The sequence below is a fragment of the Pipistrellus kuhlii genome, unplaced genomic scaffold, assembly GCF_014108245.1.
Source record: "Pipistrellus kuhlii isolate mPipKuh1 unplaced genomic scaffold, mPipKuh1.p scaffold_m20_p_9, whole genome shotgun sequence".
NCBI classification, from domain to species: domain Eukaryota; kingdom Metazoa; phylum Chordata; class Mammalia; order Chiroptera; family Vespertilionidae; genus Pipistrellus; species Pipistrellus kuhlii.
This window is the reverse complement of record NW_023425595.1, coordinates 1,932,425-1,957,221: the sequence shown is the minus strand read 5'-3', so window position 1 is coordinate 1,957,221 and position 24,797 is coordinate 1,932,425. Positions and strand designations below refer to the sequence as shown.

General features: G+C 49.7%; 2 protein-coding genes across 3 annotated transcripts in view; one reads left to right on the top strand and one right to left on the bottom strand.

The window, feature by feature from the left end:
* The first annotated feature begins 3,014 nt into the window (after window positions 1–3,014).
* Window positions 3,015–5,737, top strand: CUNH11orf91 (chromosome unknown C11orf91 homolog). Its single transcript, XM_036426224.2, has 2 exons — window positions 3,015–4,141; window positions 5,480–5,737. Exons 1-2 carry the CDS (start codon window positions 3,253–3,255, stop codon window positions 5,563–5,565), a joined length of 975 nt encoding a protein of 324 aa, XP_036282117.1. The 5' UTR covers window positions 3,015–3,252; the 3' UTR covers window positions 5,566–5,737.
* Window positions 5,738–16,475: 10,738 nt separating this feature from the next.
* Window positions 16,476–24,797, bottom strand: part of KIAA1549L (KIAA1549 like) — a 189,399-nt gene continuing 181,077 nt past the window's right edge. For both annotated transcript variants that reach the window (XM_045578144.1, XM_045578143.1), the window contains exons 19-21: window positions 23,178–23,326; window positions 21,648–21,799; window positions 16,476–19,605 (exon numbers count right to left, since the gene is read on the bottom strand). In XM_045578144.1, the coding sequence (XP_045434100.1) occupies window positions 19,324–19,605; window positions 21,648–21,799; window positions 23,178–23,326 (583 nt within the window). In that variant the 3' untranslated portion in view covers window positions 16,476–19,323. The remainder of the gene's footprint in view (window positions 19,606–21,647; window positions 21,800–23,177; window positions 23,327–24,797) is intronic.

Genomic DNA, 24,797 nt, shown 5'->3' with positions numbered 1-24,797 from the left:
CGCCCAGGGAGAGAGGAGTAGGGGTGGGGCTGCATTTTTTTTTTTTTTTTTTTTAGAAAAGTTCTTGAAATAGGGGGTGTTGTGAAGGAAAATGGAAATGTGTGGGCCGTCAGCTCCTGACCAACACAATGGTGAATTCAGCTGAGGAATAAAGACTGTTGGTGCTCGTCACATAGCCAAACCCTTCAACTGGGACACAAACAGCTTCCAGTTAGAGCCCGCCCTCTGCCAGCAAGAGAGAGAGCCAGCCAGCGTGAAGGTGACCCAGCCCTGAGAGCCGGGAGCCAGCCGGTGGAAGGCTGTGGGAGGAATGCCCCAGGCGGGGAGCTGGGGCCCGCCCGCCCCGCCTGTTTGGAATTCCACTTCTGATGCTAACCAGTCCCAGGGCCTCAGGCAAGTTACTCAACCTTACCTGCCTCCTAAAGTGGGGAAAACTACTGCTTAGGGTCGTTGGAATGAGCGGACGAGTTAAGACAAGTGCCCGGTTTAAGGTCACTGTCCTCCGCGGGGCAGCAGGTAATCAGCTTCTGGGTGTAGGGCTTGCTAAAATGTCTGGAGTGGGCTCAGTGGTCAGGGAGAAACACCCCTCCCCTGCTCCACGGTCCTCATCCATTTGCCAGGGCTTACTGGTGAACCCAGGAATCCACATAAGACTGCTTACTAGTAATAATCACATTCACCTACTACGTGTCCCAGGAGCACCTACTCTGTGTCCCAGGTGTTGCTCATACATATTTTTCACCACATGCATCCACTTTGTGTGGCAGAACTTGCCTTCATTTCACAGCTCAGAAAACAGATTCCAAGAGCGGACTCGACTTTCCCAGAGGCACAACGAGTCCTGGGTTCAGACATGACTTTTGTCTTCGTATGTTTAAGCTGCTATAACAAAAATCCCATAGACTGGGCGGCGTAAGCAGGAAACATCTCTCACGGGTCTGGTAGCTGGGAACTCCAAGGTCAAGGCTCCAGCAGATTTGGTGCCTGGTGAGAACCCATGTCCTGGTTCACAGGTGGCTTCTCACTACGCCCTCACATGGTGGAAGTGGCAGGGAGCCCTCTGCAGTCTCTTTAGTAAGAGCTCTAATCCATGCGTCAGGGCTCTGTCATCACGACTTAATCACGTCCTAAAGGCCCCATCTCCTAATACCATCTCACTGGGGCTCAGGTTTTCAACTTAATATACTGTATTTCCCGGCGTATAAGACGACTTTTGAAACGAAAAAAGGTCAACCAAAATTGCACAAAAATTACCTGCAGATCTTGACGGCAAAGTAAGTCTTTTCTTTGAAGAGGGGGGTAGTCTTATACAGCAAATATAGGCCTAAATCTATGTAAAAATTAGGGGGTCGTCTTATACGCCAGAAAATACGGTACTCATTCTGTAATAACTCTGCTGTATCCAAGCCACAAGTTCTACATGCTCCTAAATGCTGACCCGAGCCAAGGCAGGCATGGCCAATTGTGACATCCCCTTAAAGAGGCAGAGAATCTGGTGAAGGTGTGATGGTTGGCATTCTGTCCAGATGCAGAGCAAAAGTGATGGAGAGGCAGTGAGGCTTTTAGGGGAACAAGTCCAGTCAAACCCAAGTCCATAAACCCAGTAATACCAATCAGAAAAGCACTGAGCATGCAACAAGGAAAGCCTTTATTTTTGAGAGGCAGCCAAGCGAGGAGAGACAGGGTTTTGAAAGCCCAAATCCATCTCCCCAAGAGGAAAAAGAAGACGAAGAGTTTGAAGAGGGACTCGACTAGTACAAGCAAAGAGAGAGGAGCTAAGTGATTCTAAGACTAATAAACAATGGGATGTTACTAAGCTATTAGAAAAGATGAAATACTGCCATTTGCAATATCATGGGTGGGTCTTGAGACCATCACGCTAAGCGAAACAAGTCAGATGGAAAAAGTCACTCGTGTGTGGGATATAAAACAAAGCAACCAATGATCAAACAACAGGGAGCAATCAAAGGAGAAGAGGGCTGATTGAGAACAGCTTTTAGAGCCAACCCATGTTCCTGCCGAATTTCCCCGTGCTGCAGGAGGTCAGGAAAAGGGGCTCTGGTGTGGATTGTAATAAATCTGACGGGAGAGGGACTTCAGTGACTCCAAATACTTTCATTTTCTGAAACAAACAGGCACCAAAGGAACCACTGAAAGGAAATCCTGCCGAGCCTGTCCCAAATAGCCCACACCCTTTCCTTGGTACCTTGCAAGGGAAGCACCAAGATCTCTCACAGGATTAGTCAGACTCAGGGGAGGCAAATTTCCATTGAAAGCCTTGGCCTAAACAAGATAAAATAATCATTGCTGTGAAGGAATAAAGATGGATATGTTGCTGGCCAGTCAAGATCTGAGTCAGTACCAAGCTGTGTGTGTGTGTGAGTGTGAGTGTGAGTGTTTGTGTGTGTGTGTGTGAGTGTGTGTGTGAGAGAGAGAGAGAGAGAGAGAGAGAGAGAGAGAGAGAGCAAAAGAGAGAGAGAGAGAGAGAGAGGATGTGTTGTATGTGTGTGTACAAAGGGAGTCAGCTATCCAGGCTGGATGTCTTTGAGCAAGTTGTTTGACGTTTAAGAGAAACAATCTGCCTCCTACAGTTGCTTGTAATGACCAGACAGAAGACAGAAAGGTGTGTGTGAGCCTAGAAACTGTCCAAGCGTACGGGGCTTGTCTAACACTGAGCCGCTTTCTCTCCCCAGACTAGCTGATCCAGCCCAAGGAGCCTGTAGTGCTGAGCATATAATTGGACCCAGTAAGTATTTGGGAGCTTTTAAAACCAGTGTGATAGCCTGGCCAGTGTGACTCAGTGTGGAGCATGGACCTATGAACCAGGAGGTCACGGTTCGATTCCCAGGGTGGGGTGTGCAGGAGGCAGGCAATTAGTGATTCTCATCATTGATGTGTTTCTCTCTCTCTCTCTCTCTCTCTCTCTCTCTCTCTCTCTCTCTCTCTCTCTCTCTCTCTCCTTCTCCCTCTTTATCTTCCTCTCTCTCTCTTTCTCCCCCCTTTCTCTCTGAAATAAATAAAAATATATTAAAACAGTGTTATGGGAACTGAAAGGGATAATATACTACCCCCAAATATGCCATTTTGGCATGGGGATTATTTTCAATTGAAGATAATTGAGAAACAGAAGACTCAGCCTAAAAGCAGAGCTTAATCTTTTTTTTCTTCTTCCTATAAACGGAGTGGGAACCCGAGTAATGTTTTCTCTTGCGGTTCTGGCCAGCTCTGCACTTGGTGCTTTTGTTTGATGTGATGCTAGGCTGTGATAGCTCCGGAGCAGCGGGGCTTGTGGAATTTAGGAGGGGAGAGGGTGTTGAGAGTAAAGAGGGGCTGAGGCCTGCTTGGGGCTGGAGGGGAAGGGGGCTGAGGCCGAGCGTAAACCAAGGGGTTGGGCCGGGCATGCGGGCGCGCCTGCGGGGCTTCCCCCTCGCGCCCCCCTTGCCGGTGCCTTTCTCACGCCGGGGGGGCGCGGCCTGCCACCTGCCAGTGGGCGTGGCCACACTCTGGGGCGTGGCCAACCAGACAGCGCCCTGCTTGTTGGGGGCGGGGCTAGCGCGGAGGGGCGGGGCCCGTGGAACCTCAGAACCCGGCCACTCGCGGCGGGCGCGGGTGTCCCGGCGCGGGGTTCCTCCCACGCAGCATCCCATTCAAAAGATGCCGAAGGGGCGGCGCGGCCGCCAGAGCCCCACGATGAGCCAGCGGCCGGCCCCGCCCCTCTACTTCCCGTCCCTCTATGACCACGGCATCTCCACGTCCCCGCTCAGCGACTTCAATATCTGGAAGAAGCTCTTCGTGCCGCTGAAGGCGAGCGGGGCGGCGGCGGGGGGCCGGCCCCTGCCGCAGGCGCCCCCGGCGGCGCCGATGCCCCTGCCGCCGCCCCCGGGCCTGGGCCTGCCCAGCGAGCGCCCCTGCCCCCCGCCCTGGCCCGCTGGCCTGGCCTCCATCCCCTACGAGCCGCTGCGCTTCTTCTACTCGCCGCCGCCGGGGCCCGAGGGGGCCGCCGCCTCGCCTCTGGTCCCGGGCCCCACGGCCTCCCGGCTGGCCTCCGCCTCCCACCCCGAGGAGCTGTGCGAACTGGAGATCCGGATTAAGGAGCTGGAGCTGCTCACCATCACTGGCGATGGCTTCGACTCCCAGCGCTGTGCGTGACCTCCCCGGGTCGCCGCCGGAGCCCACCCTTAGGCTGGCTTGACTGACACCATTCTTGGCTCCATGTCCTCCCTCCCTAGGTTCCCCCCAAAATGTGGCCTCAGGCTCAGACTCCAGCACCCAGATTTCCCAGATTTCAAGCTGATCCCTCCCCCCCAACCCAGATTCCTCCCCCATCCTGGATATCAACCGACTCTTTTCCTCCAACTCCATCCTCCCTCCATCCTGAGCCCTCTGGGAATCTGGACCCTGAGCCCTCAAACCTGGAACTCCAGCCACCACAAACCCCCTCCTGAACCGTTAAGCCTCTTGCACAGTAACACAACTACCCCTGGAGCTCCACCCACCACAGGCAGCCTCTTTGTCTAGAGCAGGGGTCGGCAAACTCATTAGTCAAATAGCAGCAGTACAACGATTAAAATTTCTTTTGAGAGTCAAATTTTTTAAACTTAAACTTCTTCGAAATAGACTCGCCCAGGCCACAGCACAGAGAGGAGAGACCCCGTTCTTTGTGAAAGAGCCACACTCAAGGGGCCAAAGAGCTGCATGTGGCTCTCGAGCCACAGTTTGCCGACCACGGCTCTAGAGTATTTATTTTCAACTGGGCTCCTGGGCGGGAGGCGGGGGAACTAGGGGAGGGTTGCTTGGAGTGTCTGTAGGGGAATTGTGTAAGATGGGAATTGTGTAAGACCCAGGAGGCCCAAGAACAATGCTGGATGGTAGCTTCCCTGTGACACTCCCAGCTCCCCCCTCCCCACACCCCTGTTGTAGTCAACTCACCAGGGGCCTGGACTCTGCCAACTGATCTTAGGTTTGAAGTCTCAGGGATCTTACTTAACCAGGGAGACCAGGTGTGCTGCTGTGGCTGGGATTCCTGGAGCATCCAAGCAGACTGCGAGAGAGTAAACTCGCACAAAGTCCGATTCTACTCCCAGAGGGCCTATTGCTCTGTAGAATAATCAGTAGCCAGAGGCTGTTCTGCAGACTTTGTTTTTCCCATCACCCGTTCTAAGAGCAGATGGTTCTCGAAAAACTACCCCCATTATTGTATAAAATTGCCCCTCCCCCACACACACACATACACACACTGAAAAGGGGGTATAAAATAACCCAAATGTTTAGGTCCATGAGGCAGCGGGTCTCTAGAAACAATTCCTAGAAAACTTGGACTTTTCTAAGTCCTGTCATTTCTCAACTACATGTTCTCCACTTATACGTGTTTTGGATCCTAATGGTTTTGGGGCTCCCATAGGGAGCACACAGTTGCATTAGCAGTGTTAGAAAAAGCCCTTCTCTCTACTCAAGCTAAGTGTGTCTTGCTCTCCTGCAGATAAGTTCTTGAAGGCGCTGAAAGATGAGAAGTTACAAGGACTGAAGACCAGACAGCCTGGAAAGAAGTCAGCCTCTTTCTCCTGAGGAGCTGCCCACCAGAGCCTGGGTAGCCACCTTCTTAGGTGTTAGTGCTTAGATAATGTGTCCTGTTTGTTGTCATTTCAAAAATGGTTATTTTCTGTTCTGTATTTACTGCCGTTCTTGTTGCTCCCAGCACGCGCTCCACATACAGTGCCCACGTACAGGGTGAATTTCATGGTGTCTCTCCTCTCTGTGCCGGGGCTGGGGGAGCTTTCTCACGGGGTCTGGAAGCTGCTGCCCTGCTGGCATTCAGGGGCTCCTAACGCCAGGGGAGGGGACTCCCAACACTGCCAAGTCAAGAGGGAAGTGGGGAGAACCAAGGGCAATATACTTGCATATTTGGTTCTGTTGCTGTGTCCCTGCTCCGAGGGAAGGACAGGTATACTGGATTTGTTTGTTTTTCAACAGCGTTAGTCCTTGGAACTATTTCATTTGTTAGTGTTTTTTTTTAGACCACAAAACCTTTTAATGATCTAATCAAAGCCAAGGTCCTCCCTAGAAATTAATATATTCAAGAAGTAGTTGAGAGCGGATTCTGTAACAGACACCCTCCGGGGCTCTTGCGGTCGGGCATCGGGGAGACACAGAAACTGTTATAAACAGGTAAATCATAATATGGTATCATAGATGATAACATTCTAAGGGAGGGGGGAAAGAGAGTAGGGTAAGGATGGTCAGGAAGGTGAGCAGAAAGCAGGGTAGAATTTCAAATATGGTTTCCTGAAGCGTTACTGTGTAAACAAGGCTTGAAGGTGGTTGAGGGTGACAGCCCTGTGGCATCCTGGGAATGTTCCGGCAGAAGGGCCAGTACAAAGGCTGAAGTGGGAGCATGCTGGGATGTTTGAGGGTCTGCAAAAAGCCCAGGTGGCGATAAACACAATTTACCATCTTAAATGGAGGAGGAGTGAGAGGAGAATGGAAGGGCTGTTTGCAGAGACGGTCCATTCCTGTAGGGCCTTCCAGCCATGGTAAGGACTCCAGGTTTTACTCCAAGTGGAAGGGGGTGTGGGTAGAGGATTTTCAGCCAGTGAGAGACAGGATTTGCCCATGCTGCTGGGTTGAGAACAGACTAAGGAAGGAAGGAAGTAGAGAAAGCAGTTTTGGCTTGTAGTAATGAGTAATCCAGCTGAGTGAGATTGAACGTTCCAGCCTCATCTTCCCTTTCACCTTTGCTTGGTGACAGGTGTCTGTGGGGCACCCGCTGCCACCACCAATTCTGCCCCTACTTGCCAGATGCTGTCTCCCTGGTGAGGAACAAATGGGAGGAGAGAGATCTCCGTGACACAAGCACGCGAATAAAGAAAAAAAAATATTTTATGAAACAAATCTTCAATCAAGTATAACATTTAAAAAAATATATATATTTTTACTGATTTCAGAGAAGGCAGAGGGAGAGAAACAAACATCAATGATGAGAGAATCATTGATTGGCTGCCTCCTGCACGCCCCACACGAGGGATGAAGCCGCAACTTGGGCCTGTGCCCCGACCAGGAATTGAGCCCTTACCTCCTGGTTCACAATTTGACATTCAACCACTGAGCAACACCAGCCGGGCTCAAGTATAACATTTTTTTTTAAATATACTGATTTTTTACAGAGAGGAAGGGAGAGGGATAGAGAGCTAGAAACATCAATGACAGAGAAACACCCATCAGCTGCCTCCTGCACACCCCCTACTGGGGATGTGCCCACAACCAAGGTACATGCCCTTGACCGGAATCGAACCTGGGACCCTTCAGGCCAACACTCTATCCACTGAGCCAATCTGGTTTTCAGCACAAGTATGACATTTTGATACTTGGCATCTAGATGCCCTGCCAGGAGCAACTGTAGGTCGGAGCCAGAGAATTTGTGAAGCTTGGGCTTCTTACAAAAGGAGAATGAAAAGGAGCGGCCAATGAGGCAAATGTCTTAGAAGTGCCAGAATGTTGTCCCTGAGTGGACCAGAGGAGTGGGATCTAGAGGGGTTGGCCACAGATGGCCAAAGAAATGGTTCATCTCTATGAACAGGAGATCCATCTGTGAATGAGGGTGCAGATGCCAGTAGAAGGGTAAATGCGGTGGGGGGAGCCCGGGAAATTGCATACATGTACCCCAAAGTCTGCAGCGTCCTCCAGGTGCTCCTGCCCTCGGACAAGGTCCCGCTGGAAACCCTGGGAGTGAGTGCGGAGCCCGGTGGAGCCCGCAAGCAGCAGTGCGCACGTGACTCGGGGGGTAGTTGTTAACCAGCTGCAGCTGCTGCTGGCCCAGCCAGGCGGGTGGGCAGTGTCAGGTGGAAGCTCTTGCTTTCTAAAGCAGCCACGAATTCAAAGGTTTCCAAACACAATTCAGGCCAAACAAAGCCAGCCGGACGGTCCCTCAGTGTCGGCAGCTTCTGCTGTACCCACTGGAGTCCAAGCACCTTGGGCGGGGGCTCCAGGTTCTGCCTCCCCTCCCAGGAAGAAGCCAGGCTGGTTGTTAGCATCTCATTTTCCCAGAAAACTTCAGGCTGGCCTGGCCAGGGAGGGGTGGGCTGAAGAGTCTCAATGAGAACAGACCAGGCACCCGGAAAACCCAGCACCTATATCCAGTCGGTCTTGTTTCCCATTTCCTCCCCAAAGTCCCGTGGCCTCCACTCCCCTCTCCCTCCCTCCCAAGCTCCTAAGATTGGGCACAGCCAGTGCTGAGCACAGAGGGAGGCCTTAGCATGAACAACCTCATTTAATCCTCACTAGCACCTTGTGAAGTAGGTTTGCTATGTTTTACAAATGAGGGGACAGAGGCGCCACGAGAGGAAGGGACTTGCCCACAGACGCAGAGCTGGGGAAAGGCAGAGCCCAGCGGCCACGTTCTCCCTGGCGCTCTCGCTGGGTGAGGCACAGATTCATGGGAAGCCCAGGTGAGCCTCGACAGGAAGCACCTGGCTGGATGCTGCTAGCTAGGGCATGGTTTGGGGTTGGCTGGGTTGTTTCTCACAAACTTTGCAAGTGAGAATGGGGTTGACAGTATTACGATATCACAGTTAAGGTCCCAGGAATGCCCACACACAACCCTATCATCTGTCCCCTCATCCCATGGCAGGTCCTGTTATGAGGACAGCAAGGAGCAGGTGATGTGATTGTCAGCCCCTCCCGAACAAAAGGAAATGGAAGAGGTTGCTCCCCAAAGAAAAGGATGATTGACAGATGGAAGCCAGAAGGGTCCCCGCTGAGAGAACGCCATAGGCAGGGATAACAGATGCACGCAGGGGCCCGCCGCCAGCCTGAGCAACTCCCCAGGGCCAGTGGTTAAATTTTCATGAAATCTGAAAGCTAGCGGGCTGTTAAATACTGCCACTATTAAAAATCACACTACGCCAATTTTCAATTAAGCTTTATTTAAAACTAAGGCAACAGACACTCAAAATCCATTACGTCCTAAGCATCTTGCTGCATGTTACAATGACCTAGGACATGTTCTCGAGATTATTTCTATTGGTATCTGTGTGGTGGGGGGCGAGGGCGCATTACTTCCCAATAATGTCCTGCTGGTGACTAGAAGCTGGCTGAAATGGGAGTTTTCATGCCCTGAACTTGACAAATGTGCAAATTAGAGTTGTTCCTTTCCCTACCCTCCTCAGCCAAAGTGTAGGTTGTTGAACATTTACTAATGCTCCAGCAGATACACAGGAAATGAAAGTACCGCTTTGTTTATAACTGAACTAAAGGTGAGCTGCTTCGGAGCCTTGCAAGCTGAGCTGAAGGTATACATAAAGCTCTTAAAAAACACACACACACACACACACACACACATATATATATATATATATATATATATATATATATATATAATTGATTTTTTAAAAATATATATTTTATTGATTTTGTATAGAGAGGAAGGGAGAGGGCTAGAGAGTTAGAAACATCGATGAGAGAGAGTCATCGATCAGCTGCCTCTTGCACACCCCCTACTGGGGATATGCCCGCAACCAAGGTACATGTCCTTGACCGGAATCGAACCCGGGACCCTTCAGTCTCCAAGCCAGCGCTCTATCCATTGAGCCAAACCGGTCTCGGCTAAAATTGATTTTTTTACAGAGAGGAAGGGAGATGGAGAGGAATAGAAAGTTAGAAAGATCAATGAGAGAGAAACATCAATTCAGCTGCCTCCTGCACAACCCCCACTGGGGATATGTCCTCAACCAAGGTACATGCCGTTGACCAGGAATCAAAACTGGGACCCTTCAGTTCGCAGGGCAACATTCTATCCACCAGGCCAAACCGGTTAGGGCATATAAATGAAGCTCTTGCTGCCTCGAGCTCATGTGCCCATTCAGGTCCACACCAGGCGGAGGGGACGCACCTGCTCAGGAAGGCAGGCTTTCCCTCGTACTGGGCCCACAGGGAGCACAGGTGTATGGCTTCAAAGGTGGAGTACACCTGCCCACTGGGGAAGCAGGGCCCAAGGAATGTCCTGGACTCTGACCAATCAGATTAGCGACATCTACTCTGGGGAAATTAGGGTAGAGGGCAGAGAAACAGCCGGCAGGGATAGGCCTTTGCAGAGCCCGAGAGTGACCAGGGAGTGAGCTGGCTGGAAGGCAGTTGGACTCTTTACTGGGGAGGGCCAACCACATTTTTCACATCGCCCGCAGCTCACAGGCAAGGCCAAGAGCTTGATCTCCCCGTAGCCGCTGCCCCAAAGAGGGTTTTAGTCATCACTTCGCCCTTTCATCCCGTCCACACCAGGGCATCAGCACATCCAAGAAGGTGTCTGTGCGGGGGGGGGGGGGGGGGGGGGGGGGGGGGGGCGCGGGGAGGAGAGTAAGTGACCAGAGAGAAATGCAGAAAATGCATCCGGGACGCAGCTGGTTGGGAGGAAAACAAAGGTCACTCAAACTGGCTACTTAAATAACAAGAGTGGCACCAGCAGGGTTCTTTGTCTGCAAGCTCAGAAACTAATGTGAGAGAAACAAAAAAGAGGCCTCCAGGCCTTTGGACGGAAGGAGGTGCCCGCCGCTGGACAGCTCAGCTCCAACCAGCATTCCTTGGAGAGAAGCGGTGACTGGCTTACTGGTCAACATGTCCCTGTCCATCCCTGATTGGGACAGGTGGCCAGGGTCCTGTGATTGTAGCTCCACCAGGGGCCCTAGGAGCCGGGAAGCAATACAGACGAAGACACCACATGTCCCCTCATGGGCCTCATGTCAACTGGCACCAGGGCCTGGAAGCCTCGAGGAGCCGAGACAGCTGCCCTCTTACCTCTTTCTTGCTTCATAACACCTGTTGCACCACGCCCTCTCCTGTTTTCCCCACTTGGCTTCCTCCAAACTTAGCCACTAAGTGACTCATGGGAACCATGTTGATTTCCAGAACAATCTCTTTCCCAGGTCCAGTTCCTCTGGGAAGTGACTCAGCCAGCTGGCTTCCAGCTGGGTTACAAGTTGGGGGAGAGGCGGGAGGGAGCAGCAAAGGTCACATAATCAGCTGATGATTCAACAAGGGTCTGAGGGAGGATTCTTCCGAGGGGAGGGAAAAAGATCAGCCATCTCATCCGTCCATTCACAAACTCACCCAGGACCATTGCTCTCCTCTCTTATCTGAAGGCAGCACAGACATTCTGTCACCAACACAGCGCACATCCATGAAGCCTGCATTCGTGTGCTCATCTGTTTGTTCATTTATCCATCCAATTGCTGTTTTCAGCAAAGCTGGTTCTGAACATCTCAGAGCCCTGAACTCACGTGGAAGTGTGCGCGATCACTCCCCCTGTCCGGGTGGTTGGGAAGTCACTGGGATAATGTGGGTCAACTGCTCAGCTCACCACCTGATGCACAGCCGATGCGCACCATCATTTTGCCCCTTAGGGTTTGCCGGACAAATTTGCATCAAGGTTTCTGGTCCTGAGCACAGATTGCTCCTGTTTCTCTCGTGGTGGGATCCACCAGGTGGCAGCACGGATGTGGAAGTGGGAAGAAACAGCCCCCTCCCTTCCCAGGCCTCTCACACGCAGGGCTGACCTTATCAGCGTGTTCCGTATGATATTCTAGTAGAAAATCCTATTGAGATACCTTCTGGGAGGAGGAGACACAGCGGTGATTAACGGCCTCTGTGAAAGATAAACACAAGTGCAGCCCCGCCTTTCCCAGGAGCTGCAGGTGTTTTCTCAGCGCCGGGGAAAATCCCAGAACCAGTTTCAAGGTGAAAATCCCAGTTCCCAGGAGTGAGCACGCTGGGCTGAACTCAGACATATATTGCTTGTATTGGTGTGCCTGGCCGGTAGTAACAAAACAGCACAGATTGGGCGACAGTCACCCCTCACCGTCCCGGAGACTGGGGAGACCAAGATGAGCGCTGGCCAGTTCAGTTCCTGGTGGGAGCTATCTTCCTGGTTTGTCCATGGCTGCCTTCTCGCCGTGTCCTCCTGTGGCAGGGCCAGAGCGAGCCTGGTGTCTCTTCCTCTTCTTATAAGGACATTCATCCCATCAGGAGAGACCCTCCCTCGTGGCTTCATCTAAACCTACAACCCCGAATCTCAACACACTGGGGATTAAGGCTTCCACGTGTGAGGGTGGGGATGGAGGGGAGACACAATTTGGCCCATGGTATTATTTACAACAAATTCCTACTTATTCCTCTTTCTTCTGTTTTTTTTTTCTTGTGTTTTTTTTTTGTTTTGTTTTTTTGTTTTGTTTTTTGTTAATCCTAACCTGAGGATTTTTTTCCCTTCATTTTTTTTTTTTTTTTTTTTTTTTAGAGCGAGTGGAAGGGAGGGAGGGAAAGAGAGAAACATCGATGTGTGAGAAATATCAATGTGAGTGAGACACATCAATTGGTTTTGGGGGATTGTGTTGGGAGCCGAGTCCCCTGCTGACTTGAGAATCGGGGGATGGAGCAAGGGTAGGTAGCCCTGCCTGCTCTCCCCCAGAAGTCGAGTCACTTGGGGACGTGGCAAGCAACAGTGTCCTTCGTTCTGCTGTGCGTGCAAAATTGGAATCTGCAAACATGTCCTTGAATTAACATAGCAGAGTACAGCTGGATGAACTTTCCTAGGCAGCTATCTCCCTGTGTAGGTCTTAAGGAACTGGCATGTAGCCATCATGCCCTGAGAGAAGGCCATTTGAAAGAATGCCCAGCTTCAGGGTATAAAAGAGTTTGCGCCTTTAATAAACTTGCTGCAGTGCCATTGAGCATTCCAGCCTTCCTGAAGCCCTTCTGTCTCTTGTCTTTTATTTCTAAGCCTCTTAGCCCGATCTTCAGGACCTGCAGTACTGGCTGGTTCCGGTAGGATTGAACCTGCAATCCAGGTACCGGGCCTGTCTCCGCACAGAGGCGGTTGTCCCACCCTGCTACATACTCCGAGGGCGCCGCAGCCCTCCCAGTCCTCGCTTGGTCCTCAGAGAACATCGCTGTGAACTCTTTGTGAGCACCTAAGGCCCTGTACAAGGACACAGGTCCACAGGAGCTACCCCCAAAAGTACTAAGTGGCCCTGCCACTTCCTTAAGTTTCCTGTGGTTGTGTGGAGCCAGCAATGATATCCCACCAAAGCATCTTGTGGAGACTACAAGGTTATTTCTCACCTCTGCAATGAGACTGGCTTTTGGAATGTTCCTTTGAGCACATTTGAGCCCTCTTTACAGAGGGACAGAGGCGGACAAAATCACTCCTTTGGTCTCTAGGTGAACCCCGAAGTGCTTGTAGAGAACGCTTCAGTAGATTAAGCTTCTGTGAGAGACTCACTGCACTGCTGCCTGACACAACCGGTCCATGAAAGCCCCGGGGATGGCTCTCCGTCAGGGCACAGGGCCTCCTGAGAACACTGACAATAAAAAGGTCTGACAGCACAAGAACACTCTGTTCCCAGCAGTGGCCAAGGATGTACAAAATTAATTAGAAAACAAAGCCTTAAATGACGACAAGCTGTCCAGTGCCTGTGTTTGCATATGTGTCTCGGGGTTCGTAAGGAATCACAGTCTGGGTTACATACCCCTTCAAATCACTGACGACAACGGCAGCAAAATACTGCTCTCGGAGAGGCTGGCTTTGGTGGGCACTTAAACACTTAGGAAAAAGTCTTTGTCTGTCCTTTTAATGTTATAGAATGTAAAAATTTTATAGAACATGTGACAAATTAGTTCTGTGAATGGAAGGTACTGACATATTTTGCTTGATAAAACTGAATTAGAAAGCTAATATTTTAGTAAGAATACACTTTTCAAAGCATTTTCACATGCACTAGGCCACACACGTTCCTCACAACCACCACCGGAGGAAGGAAGTGCTGATGCTGTTATACCCATTTCACAGCTAAGGAAACAGAGGCTGGTTTATAGTGAGATGGCCAAGGCCTTGACCATTTAGTACACCTTTTTCAAAATCCCCAGACCAATGGTAAACCTTCTCTCATTTTGTGTGTGGGTTGAGGGTGAGTTTAGATGCCAGAGACCAAAGCCAATAGCAGTTAGCATATTAATGCAAAAAGAATCATTGGAAAGCCAATGATTCTTTTTGCAAGACTTTGATATTCAGCAGGGCTGAAAATCATAATATCGATGACTCATAGCAATTCCCTAACCGGATAATCCTTTTTACTGTTTACCAAACTTTACCTTTGATATGCCTGTATGCATTGCTAAAGGAAAAATGTGTATTCAAGTAAATAAAAAGCGGACCAGGCCAGAAGTTGGTGTGTCTCTTCAAGAAAGAGGCTCCCTCCTGGCCCCCAATACCTTCTAAATTCATATTTCTTGTATTAGCATTTTTTTCTTTAAAAAAAATATTTTATTGATTTTTTACAGAGAGGAGGAGAGAGGGATAAAGAGCTAGAAACGTCAATGAGAGAGAAACATCGACCATCCGCCTCCTGCAACCAATGCACATGCCCTTGACTGGGATCGAACCCGGGACCCTTCAGTCTGCAGACCAACGCTCTACCACTGAGCCAAACCAGTTTTGGCGCATTAGCATTTTCATTTGTGCATTGGCTCCTCCTTCAGATCCTGAACTTTGATGCAGACATCAGGTACAGATAAGGGAACATAAGGTGAGGCCACAGTCTGGCCAAGGTCAGAGAATAAAAATAAATAATTTCTAGATTTCTTTATATTATGGCTTTCACCAAAGTGTGGATTTGACCTATGGAGACAAATTCTGTCATTTCTGAATTTCTCCCTTTAAAAAAAAAAAAAAAATCTGCATAATCAAAGCAACTTAATATCCTCTAAAAGAATTTGCTTCCAGCACTATTCATTCTATTTTGTAAATAGTCCTTTTTGACATGTGAGCACTTAGCACAGACTAGAATTCTGTAAATGTTCACCTTAAGAAATCAAGAGACCTATCAATTCTTGGGAACACTCATTTATTATATTTAGAAGGGCAGAGCCACAAGAATATCAGTCTCCCTTGAAACCAATTTTGTTTCAAAAGACACTGCTGAGAGGCTCAGGGGTTTTCTCCTTCATGAAAGTGTGCGGCCGTGGGCCATGTTAATAGCACCTGAGCTGAGGTGATGCATTTCAATTTACGAGTATTTACTGTCTTCTGAGGCCTGGCAGCAGTATCAATAGCACTGTTGGTGAGTGGGAGGCGGTTGGTGCGGGTCTGGCCAGCCCGCCAAGGTTTCAAGCGCATGCATTCTCACTGATGTCAAGGATGCCTTCTCCTCTCTGTGGCAATATCTGTAGTGACTGCAACCTGCTGGCTGGCATCCTAGGAACCTCTGGTCAATTTCAGTCAGTAGCAGTTTCTTTCGAAGGTCCTGTCCACTCATACTCCTTCCTTTGGGTACTAGCCCCCAACAAAAGCCCTCATTGAGAGCTGGCCCCTCGGGGACCACATGACTCTGCCTCCTTGCTGTAGCTGGTTGGATAGACACCTGACCCAAGGAAAGTCCTTTCTGGTGTGTGGCCGAAGGAATGGATTCAGTTTTTAACTTCACATTTTAAGATAATATCTGTTATTTTATTTATTAAACACAGAGTATCTGGGTGTTGTGTAGAAAAAAAAAAAAGCAGCTTATTTATCTGTAATCAATATTTAAATCTTTGATCCATTTCCCAAATTTCTGCCTGCTAGAGAGGCATTTCCTGTAGTCAGGTATTTAAATCCCTTTCCATCTCCATCTGCACTCTCAGAAGTTGTTTTTTTAACCACAAATCTAACCACATTCTATCCATTCTTCCATCAAGATTGCTCAGAAATTACATGTCCTTCTGTTGAATTCCTAAATTAATAAATGTACCATACAATTTGTCTTGGATCCAGAGAATTGAGTCTTACATAATCCAGTCTGATCTGGACAGCTCAGGCTGCCATAACTAAGTACCATAGAGTAGGTGGTTTATAGACAACAGAAATGTACTTCTCACAGTTTTGGAGGCTGCAAGTTCAGACTGGGGTGCCAGCATGGTGGAGTTTTGTTGGAGACTCTTCTGGATGCAGACTGCCAACTGATTATTTTATCCTCACAGGCAGAAAAGAGGGCATCCCTTTTATAAGGGCACTAATCCCATTCATGTGGGCTCCACCCTCATGACCTAAGTACCTCCCAAGGCCCCACTTCCTAATACCATCACATTGGAGGTTAGAATTTCAACATATGAATTGGGTGGGGGGAGGGCACACACGTTCAGCCCATTGCACACCATGGAGGAGACAATTCCTGCTCCAATTACACTGCCCTCTCAGATCACAGGTACCAGGACACACAACAGATGTTTAGACATTTTCCTGAACCTCGGGATTGCCTCCCCAACACAGAGCAAGGAATCTGCGGCCTCCCAGGGACACGTGGTCACGGCCCCTCTGGCTGCCTGTTTGGGGCCATGGCATTGAGAGGGATACACCCCTAGTCCTGAGCAGCAGTTGAGAACACCATTTCCTTGGCAGCATTCTCTAGAAAATGCCGAAATGTATTATATTTCTTTTCAGACTGCAGGAAACTCACGTCAAAACGAGTTCCAAAAAAAAATGTTTATTATGCTACAAAGGCATTGTCCTCTAGACACTTTATCTGAAGTTCTTTATACATTCCATCATCTTTTTTTTTTTTTTTTTCCCCCTTCACAGGAATATAGGGAATGTCTCAGGTGACCCTTGCCTACTTTTGAAACCTCCTAGCATAGTTCAAGAAACCACAGACAAGCATGCAGGCAGCGTGGTGAAATGGGAAGCACGTTGGGTCATGAAGCAGCAGGCGTGGGCCGGGGCCCTGGGCGGGTCACTCCAGTTCTCGGGACTCTGCTGCCTTCTCCAAGGTCACCACCGCCGTCCTGTGGCTTCTCCCGCTGTCCGGAGGGTCACGAGGACCACAGAGCCTCTGGGCTCTCTCCGAACTCTATTTTCACTCCCACGAGGCACCTCTGAACATTTGCCTTTTCTCTGAGCCAGCTTCCCAGGGATCTGTCCCATCCACGGGGTCAGAAGACTCTTCCGAGAAGGGACCCCATCTTAGTCACAGGATATCAAACCATGGTGGCTGTCAGCCCACTGGGTGGGAACCCATGAGCAGACGGACCTCTTTTCAACATAAGGTGTCTAATTTAAAGGAGGGATTGATGAAGCATGCTGCGTGTTCAGTTGTCTCAGTTGACTAACTCAGTATTTCATGGGTTCTGTCAAGGCCGCAATGATTTGTTTCTCATCCTCTTAGCAAGCTGGGGCCGCAGGCTCATTCTCTGTACGTTACTGGCACGTGTACAGCTCAGCCACTGTCTCAGAAGCATGTGCATATAGTTTAATTACACTAAGGTCTTAAAACTTTATGTCCACATATAACATTTTCCAGGCATTGACCAAGCAGACAAAGCATTGGGCTGATGTCATTGCACTGATGAAATATTAATATTATTGATAAGGCGGGACGATGTAGCTGACTCTTTCAGACTCATACCATTTGCATGGAAAGGCTGAGTTTCTTTGGCTCTTTGTTCATTCAAGTGCATTGAGTACCAATTCAGATAGACTTAGGCATTGTATTAATCGGTCCATAAAATCTTACACTGTCCATAGTGTTTTGCAAGCTGATTTAGGTTTTTGGATTACAACAACTCGCCATTGGTAGAAATATACCATATATTTTATATATATACACATGGAAATTACAAAAATACATTTTATTTATAGCTGATTTTTTTTTAAAGTAACAAAAAGCTAACACTATGAAAGATCAGCCAGCATACCAAAAGACACTACCTAACGTCATCCGGACAAGAGGCTTGTCTGGGACTTCCCTGACACGTCACCTCCGGAACATCCCAGAAAGAGCCACTGGCCATCGGCAAATAAAAACCGCTTCTTTTGAAAAGTCTGTGCTTTGACAGTCGAATCTCCCATTCTAATCAGTCCCACTCCCACTCCTCTCTCATCTTTTAAATTGATACCTTCTCTTGGTCAAGACCAAAGAAACTCGTGAGGAGAATGGAAAGATGGGCTCAGGGAATGGATAGAGCTGAAGTGAGATGGATCTTGAGTGAAGGTAGGACAGGCCCTTGTTCTCCAACAGATGCCAAGCGAGCCCTCCGAGTCGGGGAGGGGACCCGCGTTTTCTCCCCGAGGCCACCTGAATGCAGTCAGCAGCTGTTCCGGCTTGGGGCCGACTGTGCCGCAGGTGCGTCCGGGCTGGGGGACACAACATTAACCCCATAAGATCAGGTGATTCACATCACCCCCACAAGGCCAGTCAGCCCAGCCGTTTCAGCCAATGTCCTCCAGTGTCTGTTAACCACAGGGGTGGGGGAAAAAGGGGCCTGGCTACCTCCATACACTTTTCAAAATGGTATTTACATTTACACGTAAATCAACGGATTTTTTACATTCAGAAGCTTCTAGGAACAGAGGCTGCGGGCTGGGGAGGCTGGACTTCTAGCAGGCATCCATCACTAGTTTCTTTTGTGTCATGGGCAGCCCAGGCTGGACGTCATTGTGGAAAAGACAGAGATGTTTCTCATAAAAGTCACTGATGTATCTCTTATCCCAGACAGAGAGGAGCTTCATTCTCAGGCCAAAGAAAAAGCTCCACCAGGAGCTGCTTTCCTTTTGCAGGACCCTGAAAGCTCTGAGCACCGCTGCTCTTTCCATTGGATCCCGGCTCACAGGGTACTCCGGTTCCAAAATGACAACGCCTTTTCAAACACCTGTCAACGCAAACCAACCACTCCCTCTCCTCTCCTCTCCTTCCTGGCCTTTCTTAATGGGGGTGCGGGAGAGGGACAGTCATTGAGAGCACTGGTTTTCACCCGATGCACCTGACTTTGAATAGGATCTCTAAACGACAAGAACTCGGGTTTCTTGGCTGGAGTCAGGGCCTCCCTTCTAGACAGGAGGTGATTGTAACGAGGAAAGTCATGGCTGAATGAGAGAGTAGTCTGGTGCGTCATCACACGCCTGCATTGCCTTTAACACAGAGACAGTGAACATGCAGGAGTCACCAAAGACAGAGCCATGGCCTCCACCTTCTGGCCATTTATTGAAATGTGGCATTGGACAGGAACCCGTGGCTTAGTTAGTGTCTCTCCCGACGAAGGCTTCATAGGGAAATACACTGGCAGTTTCAATATAACAGAACACCAAGCGTACGGCCCCAAGCAGGGACCTCTTGACATACAATCAGTTGAAGAGGCCGATACTCCAGTCATCCAAGGGTTTCCTCTGTTTCCCAGAAGCCCCACGGTTCACCTTTTCAGAAACTAAGGATGAGGGAGACTCACCCACTGTCTGTGCCTCAAGTCCCAATGCAGAAGGCTGGAGAAGCCCGAGGACTGTGTCCCCAGAGCCTGGAAGCACCTCCTTTGGCGAAGGCATTAGACCTGGAACTCAAACATGTCCGTCTGCTTCTTGGCCAGCTTGGCCACCTCCTCCCGAATGGCCTTCACCAGGGCCGCCGTGGAGATGTTGGTCAGGGGGGTATCGGGAGGGTCGTTCTCTGCCAGGCTCTGCTGAGAGGCCGCCGCGGAGGGCACGGGGCCCTGCTCCAGGCTGGGGTGCAGGCCGGCCGGCTGGCTGTACTGCCGAGGCAGCCTGGAGGGGGAGTTCTGCTGGTAACGGGACCGGGGGTAAGCCTCGATGTACCCTGGGAGCGGGACCTGCAGAGGATGTCGGGAGACAGAGGAGGGGCCTGGGATTAGGAAGGGGCTCGTTATAGGATGCACCTGACGCCCGAGGCAGGAGGGAAGAGATTAGGAAGAAAATGGAGGCCAAGTGCCATTTTCAAAACCCAGAGTCAGACCGATTGGAAAGTAGGTAATCTGAATATTCTCACCGGATATGCTGGTGGGAACATACCTGCATCCGCATGTGAATCTACGTGGCTAGCTTTTTAATATAAGCAGAATCCAGCGAACAGAAGTTTGTTATAATCCAAAAATTAAGAGTACTTTGAAGGTATCTGATGGGGGAAATAATCCTACAAGCCACCAGGGACCTTCTTACAGATGTCATTATAAATATCTTTTTATTGATTTTTTACAGAGAGGAAGGGAGACAAATAGAGAGTTAGAAACGTCGATGAGAGAGAAACACCGATCAGCTGCCTCCTACACACTCCCCACTGGGGATGTGCCCACAACCAAGGTACATGCCCTTGACCGGAATCGAACCCCGGAACCTTCAGTCTGCAGGCCGACACTCTATCCATTGAGCCAAACCGGCCAGGGCCAGATGTCATTTTAGTATAGTGATGGATAATAATGATGCTGAATCATTGGCTAACGACAAATTCAATTATGCTCCTCTTTTAAAGAAGAGGGCGGAAGGATAGAATTCATTCCAGAATTTTAAAAATGCAAGATGGCCTCTATTTTAAAACATTTTAGAAATTCGAGGGGTAAACTTTGATCACCAGGAAAATTAATATATGTAGAATAACTTCACCCTTGATGATGTCACTTAGATCAGACATCACTACAATAAGAATAGACACCAGCTGAAACTGGTTTGGCTCAGTGGATAGAGCATCGGCCTGTGGACTAGGGGGTCCCAGGTTCAATTCCAGTCAAAGGCACATCCCCAGTGGGGATAGGGGTGCAGGAGTCAGCTGATCATGTCTCTCTCTCATCAATGTTTCTAACTCTCTATCCCTCTTAATTCCTCTCTGTAAAAAAAATCAATAAAATATATTTTAAAAAAAGAATAGACACCAACTGTGAGGTTGAATTGAATCTGTAAGGGTGGAATGTGTGAAACCCAGGAGGGATCCAGGCCTTGGGTGTCAACACATTTCCTAACTCTAGAATGCTGAGACCAAACCCTAACGCGACATACAGTATTGGGTGCCCTCGGGGCCAGCCCAGAGAGCCAGTCTTCCTTGTTTTTTGTAATTTACATTGAGGCAGTCTTTCTTATCCCTGTTGGATGGATTCACACAGAGGGGACTCCCCACTCTAAGGGCCATCCATGTGCTGTTGTTTTTTTTCCCCCCTTGTTTTTTTGTTTGTTTGTTTGTTTGTTTGTTTATGTTTTCCACTTAGCAGCCCTTGACAGGTGGCTCCGAGGCTGGTCTGGGTGTGGATATCTGGGCCACAACCCCTAGTCATCAGGACAGGAGAAACCAGTCCTTGGCTGAAAGTCATGCAGGAAGCTTTAGGGGGGGCATGCGAAGTAATTCGGTCTTTAGTTTCTAATACTTCACGTTCTGGTATTTCATGTAAACATGTTTTTACAGAATTTTAAAGCTAAAAGGAACATCTTTAAAAAACACTTTAGAAGCCAGACAGAGGCAGGTTTGGATCCTGGCCTTAGCACTTCACAAAAGTTGGGTGGCTTTAGTTTAGGGACTAATTGTCAGCAAAATGGGACTAACAACCCCTACCTGATACGATGGCCGTGAAGATTAAATGAGAGCAGAGAAATAAAATATCTAACATGGTACCCAGCCCATAGAGAATATCCCCCAAATGGCAGTCCTTATAAACATTCCTTTGATTCAGGAGGAGGAAGAACCTGGCAGGTCTCACGTTCCTCTGTCCACGGTCACCCCCTCTTACCACGTCTCCTTTAAGACGGCTGCCGTTAGCCGGCTGGATGGTGGGAGGAGGAGATAACAACCCCCTTGTCTCCACCTCTCCCCCCTCTGCTTCCTGAAGCGTGGCAGGCAGGGAACGTGGTGGGGAATCAGCAAGGGTCTTACCGAATCGGCCCACTGGCTCGGGAGCTCGCTCTCTCCCGCGTAGGACATCCAGGCCTGGCTCCGGTAGGACGAGGGGGGCGTCGGGATGAAGTAGCCGGTGAAGCCCGGCCTGTTGGCAGCTGGGATGGCGAACACTGCGGGCACCGTGTTGCCTGGCATGGAGGAGATGGGTGGGAGAGATTAGGCCAGTGCCTCACCCACTCAGCTGACGTTTGCACAAGCTGAGGAAGCTGGAGAACAGGGGGTTGTGGGGGGGGGGGGGTGTCTGGCATTGGGGGAGTTGGTATTGGGGGAGCAGCAGACCTCCACCTGTAGCCTCACCCTTGTTCGCTGCCCAGACAGTAGGAAAGGCACGATCTGCCGACTCAGCCTGTCTTTCCAGAGAACGGATCGCTCACCTCCCCTGGCTGAGCCCTCTCCGCCTCCCCCACCCGCAGCCCAACGCCTCAGACCTGCTGACAAGAGGAAAGGGCACCTCAGTGTCCCGGGGTCGCCCTCTCAGGAGGCAGGGTGTTTTTAAAGAGCCAAGAGAAGAAACCAAAAGCAATGGATATCTCCCCCCCGCCCCCCGTGGAATATCTGGGCACAGTGAATGCTTTAATAAGCGTTGACAACTGGGTGCTTGCAGGTTTAGCCTAAAAGGTAAGGTTTGCATGAACACAACATCATTCAGGGCAGGTTACAGACCTCCATGTTCACTTCAACGCTGTTGGTAATAATAAAAAGCTGGACACAACCACTATGTCCCTCCCTAGGGGAAAGGATCTGCTGTGGCAGATCCCGGAAGAGCAGGTCACATGGCAGGTTAAAGGAATGGACTAGATAGATGTGTACCCAGCAACCGGGGGTGGGGGGTGGGGTGGGGGGGGTGCTGAGTCAGTGAACAAAGTGCAAGAGGAAACGGACAGCTTGACCACACTGATGCAGATGTCAAGTATAGAAAGCATGAATATATGCCAGCGATTCCCCCCAGCGTGCTGCACCGCACGGTGCGCTGTAAGAATGTTTAACACACATGATACCTGGCTATTTCGTCAGGAGCACTGACCTCTTTTCCCTTAGATGGCCAAATTTAAAAAAAATGACGGCAGCCAACACAGAAATAGCTGTCTGGTGCGAACGAATCCAAATCAGCAGAATACGTTTATTTTGGTGTGCTGCAGAACTTTAGTCTGTGGGTGCCATGAGATGAAAAAGTTGAAAACAGCGGATATATACCTAAGACTATGATGACCTTTGGGGAGAAGGATCGTCATCTGTTATGCTTTTAAAAACATCATTTTCAAAAACCGGAAATCTGGCAAAATGTTAACATATACCCTGACTGAAACATATCTTAATATGTTGTCAGATTTCAGATCTTTTTGAAAAATAAAAGGAGCAGCTTTTGGATTCCTGAGGGCGGCAGGTAGAAGGTAGAGTGTGGATATTGGGTGTGTGTGTGTGTGTGTGTGTGTGTGTGTGTATTGGTGTGTGTGTGTGTGTGTGAGGTGGGGACCAGGGTCCGATGCAGGCTCTTCCCTTGCCCACCTGAGTAATTTAAAGCTGACTGATCCAACTGCGCCACGGACACGGGGCCTCTGGACACCTGCGTAAAGGAGGCGCTGTCATGCAGATGGGCCGGCTCGGGCCCGGTGGACTCGGCCATCCGGGTCTTGCTGCCAACGTCGGAGGTGGACCTGGGGGGGCAGAGGGGCTACGTTAGCCGCTTCTGGACCATGGCTGGCTGGGCAGTCACCTTGAGGAACCGCAGCAGCCTCCAAGCCCCACAAATTCATCGTGGTGGCCCAAGCTGGAGACATTTTAAAAAATATATATTAAAATATATATATTTTATTGGTTTTTCACAGAGAGAAAGGGAGAGATACAGAGAGATAGAAACGTCAATGAGAGAGAAACATCGACCAGCTGCCTCCTGCACGCCCCCTACTGGGGACATGCCCGCAACCAATGTACATGCCCTTGACTAGAATCGAACCTGGGACCTTCCAGTCTGCAGACCGACGCTCTATCCACTGAGCCAAACCGGTTTCGGCGACATTTTTATTTTAAATATATTTTTATTGATTTCAGAGAAGAAGGGAGAGGGAGAGAGAAAAATATCAATGATGAAAGAGAATCATTGACCAGCTGGCTGCCTCCTGCATGCCCCACACTGGGGATGGAGCCCACAACCTGAGCATGTGCCCGACCGGAAATCAAACCATGACCTCTGGTTCCTAAGTCGAAGCACAACCGCTGAGCCATACTGGCCAGGCATTGGAGACATTATTAGATATTCAAGGTCAGTATCCCCTTGAGGGTGGCTCTTATGTCTCTGGGGAGTTCAGAACTTAATTTCAACATAAAATTAAACGAAGCAATTAGCGCTGAGTATTGTCTATCTGAGAAGTGATGACATCATCAACAGCCAATGAGAAGGCTCCATTTGAAGAGCCAGAGTGCCCCCTCCCCTCCTGACACCAGGATGGGGGACCCAGAGGGCCATGGGGACCAGTTACTGGCAGGAGCAAGATCCCCAAGACTCTGGGAAGCTCCTGGCACAGGAGCCGAGCACGTGGGCACTTCCTGGGCATGGTGAATAGGAACACATTTTTTTTTTTTCTGTCCCAGACAAGCAGAGAATCTGGCCCATTTAACACATTGTATTTCCACCAAGTGCTCAGAAAGCCAGGAGGGCAGCCTGGGCTCAGAGGCCTCTCCCATGGTTACAGGATGCTTTAGCCACAGAGGCTTCAGGCTGCCCTATCATCAACATGGCAGGGAGGCAAAGGAAGCCACAGCAGCTGGAGGCTGCCAGCCACAGGCCACCCTCTAAGCCACATGTGTCAAACACAAGGCCCGCGGGCCAAATCCGTCCTGCCAGGCCTTGCAATGTGGCCCGCACCTCGCTGTCATCACTGCACTCCGCTGCGTTTCCATCACAATGACAGTTTATGACTGTTCAGTAAACCATTCGGCCCGCGATTTAGGCTGGATTTTAGATTTTGGCCCCTTCTCTGATTGAGTTCGACACCCCTACTCTAAGCAGAGATAAAAACTATTTGGTTTGTAGAGAGGGTGGTGACCTCCTATTTGGCGAGGATGGCAGGCAGTGTGGAAGGACAGGGGAGACAAGTGGTTGAGAGAAGAGATGAAATAGATGCTGGG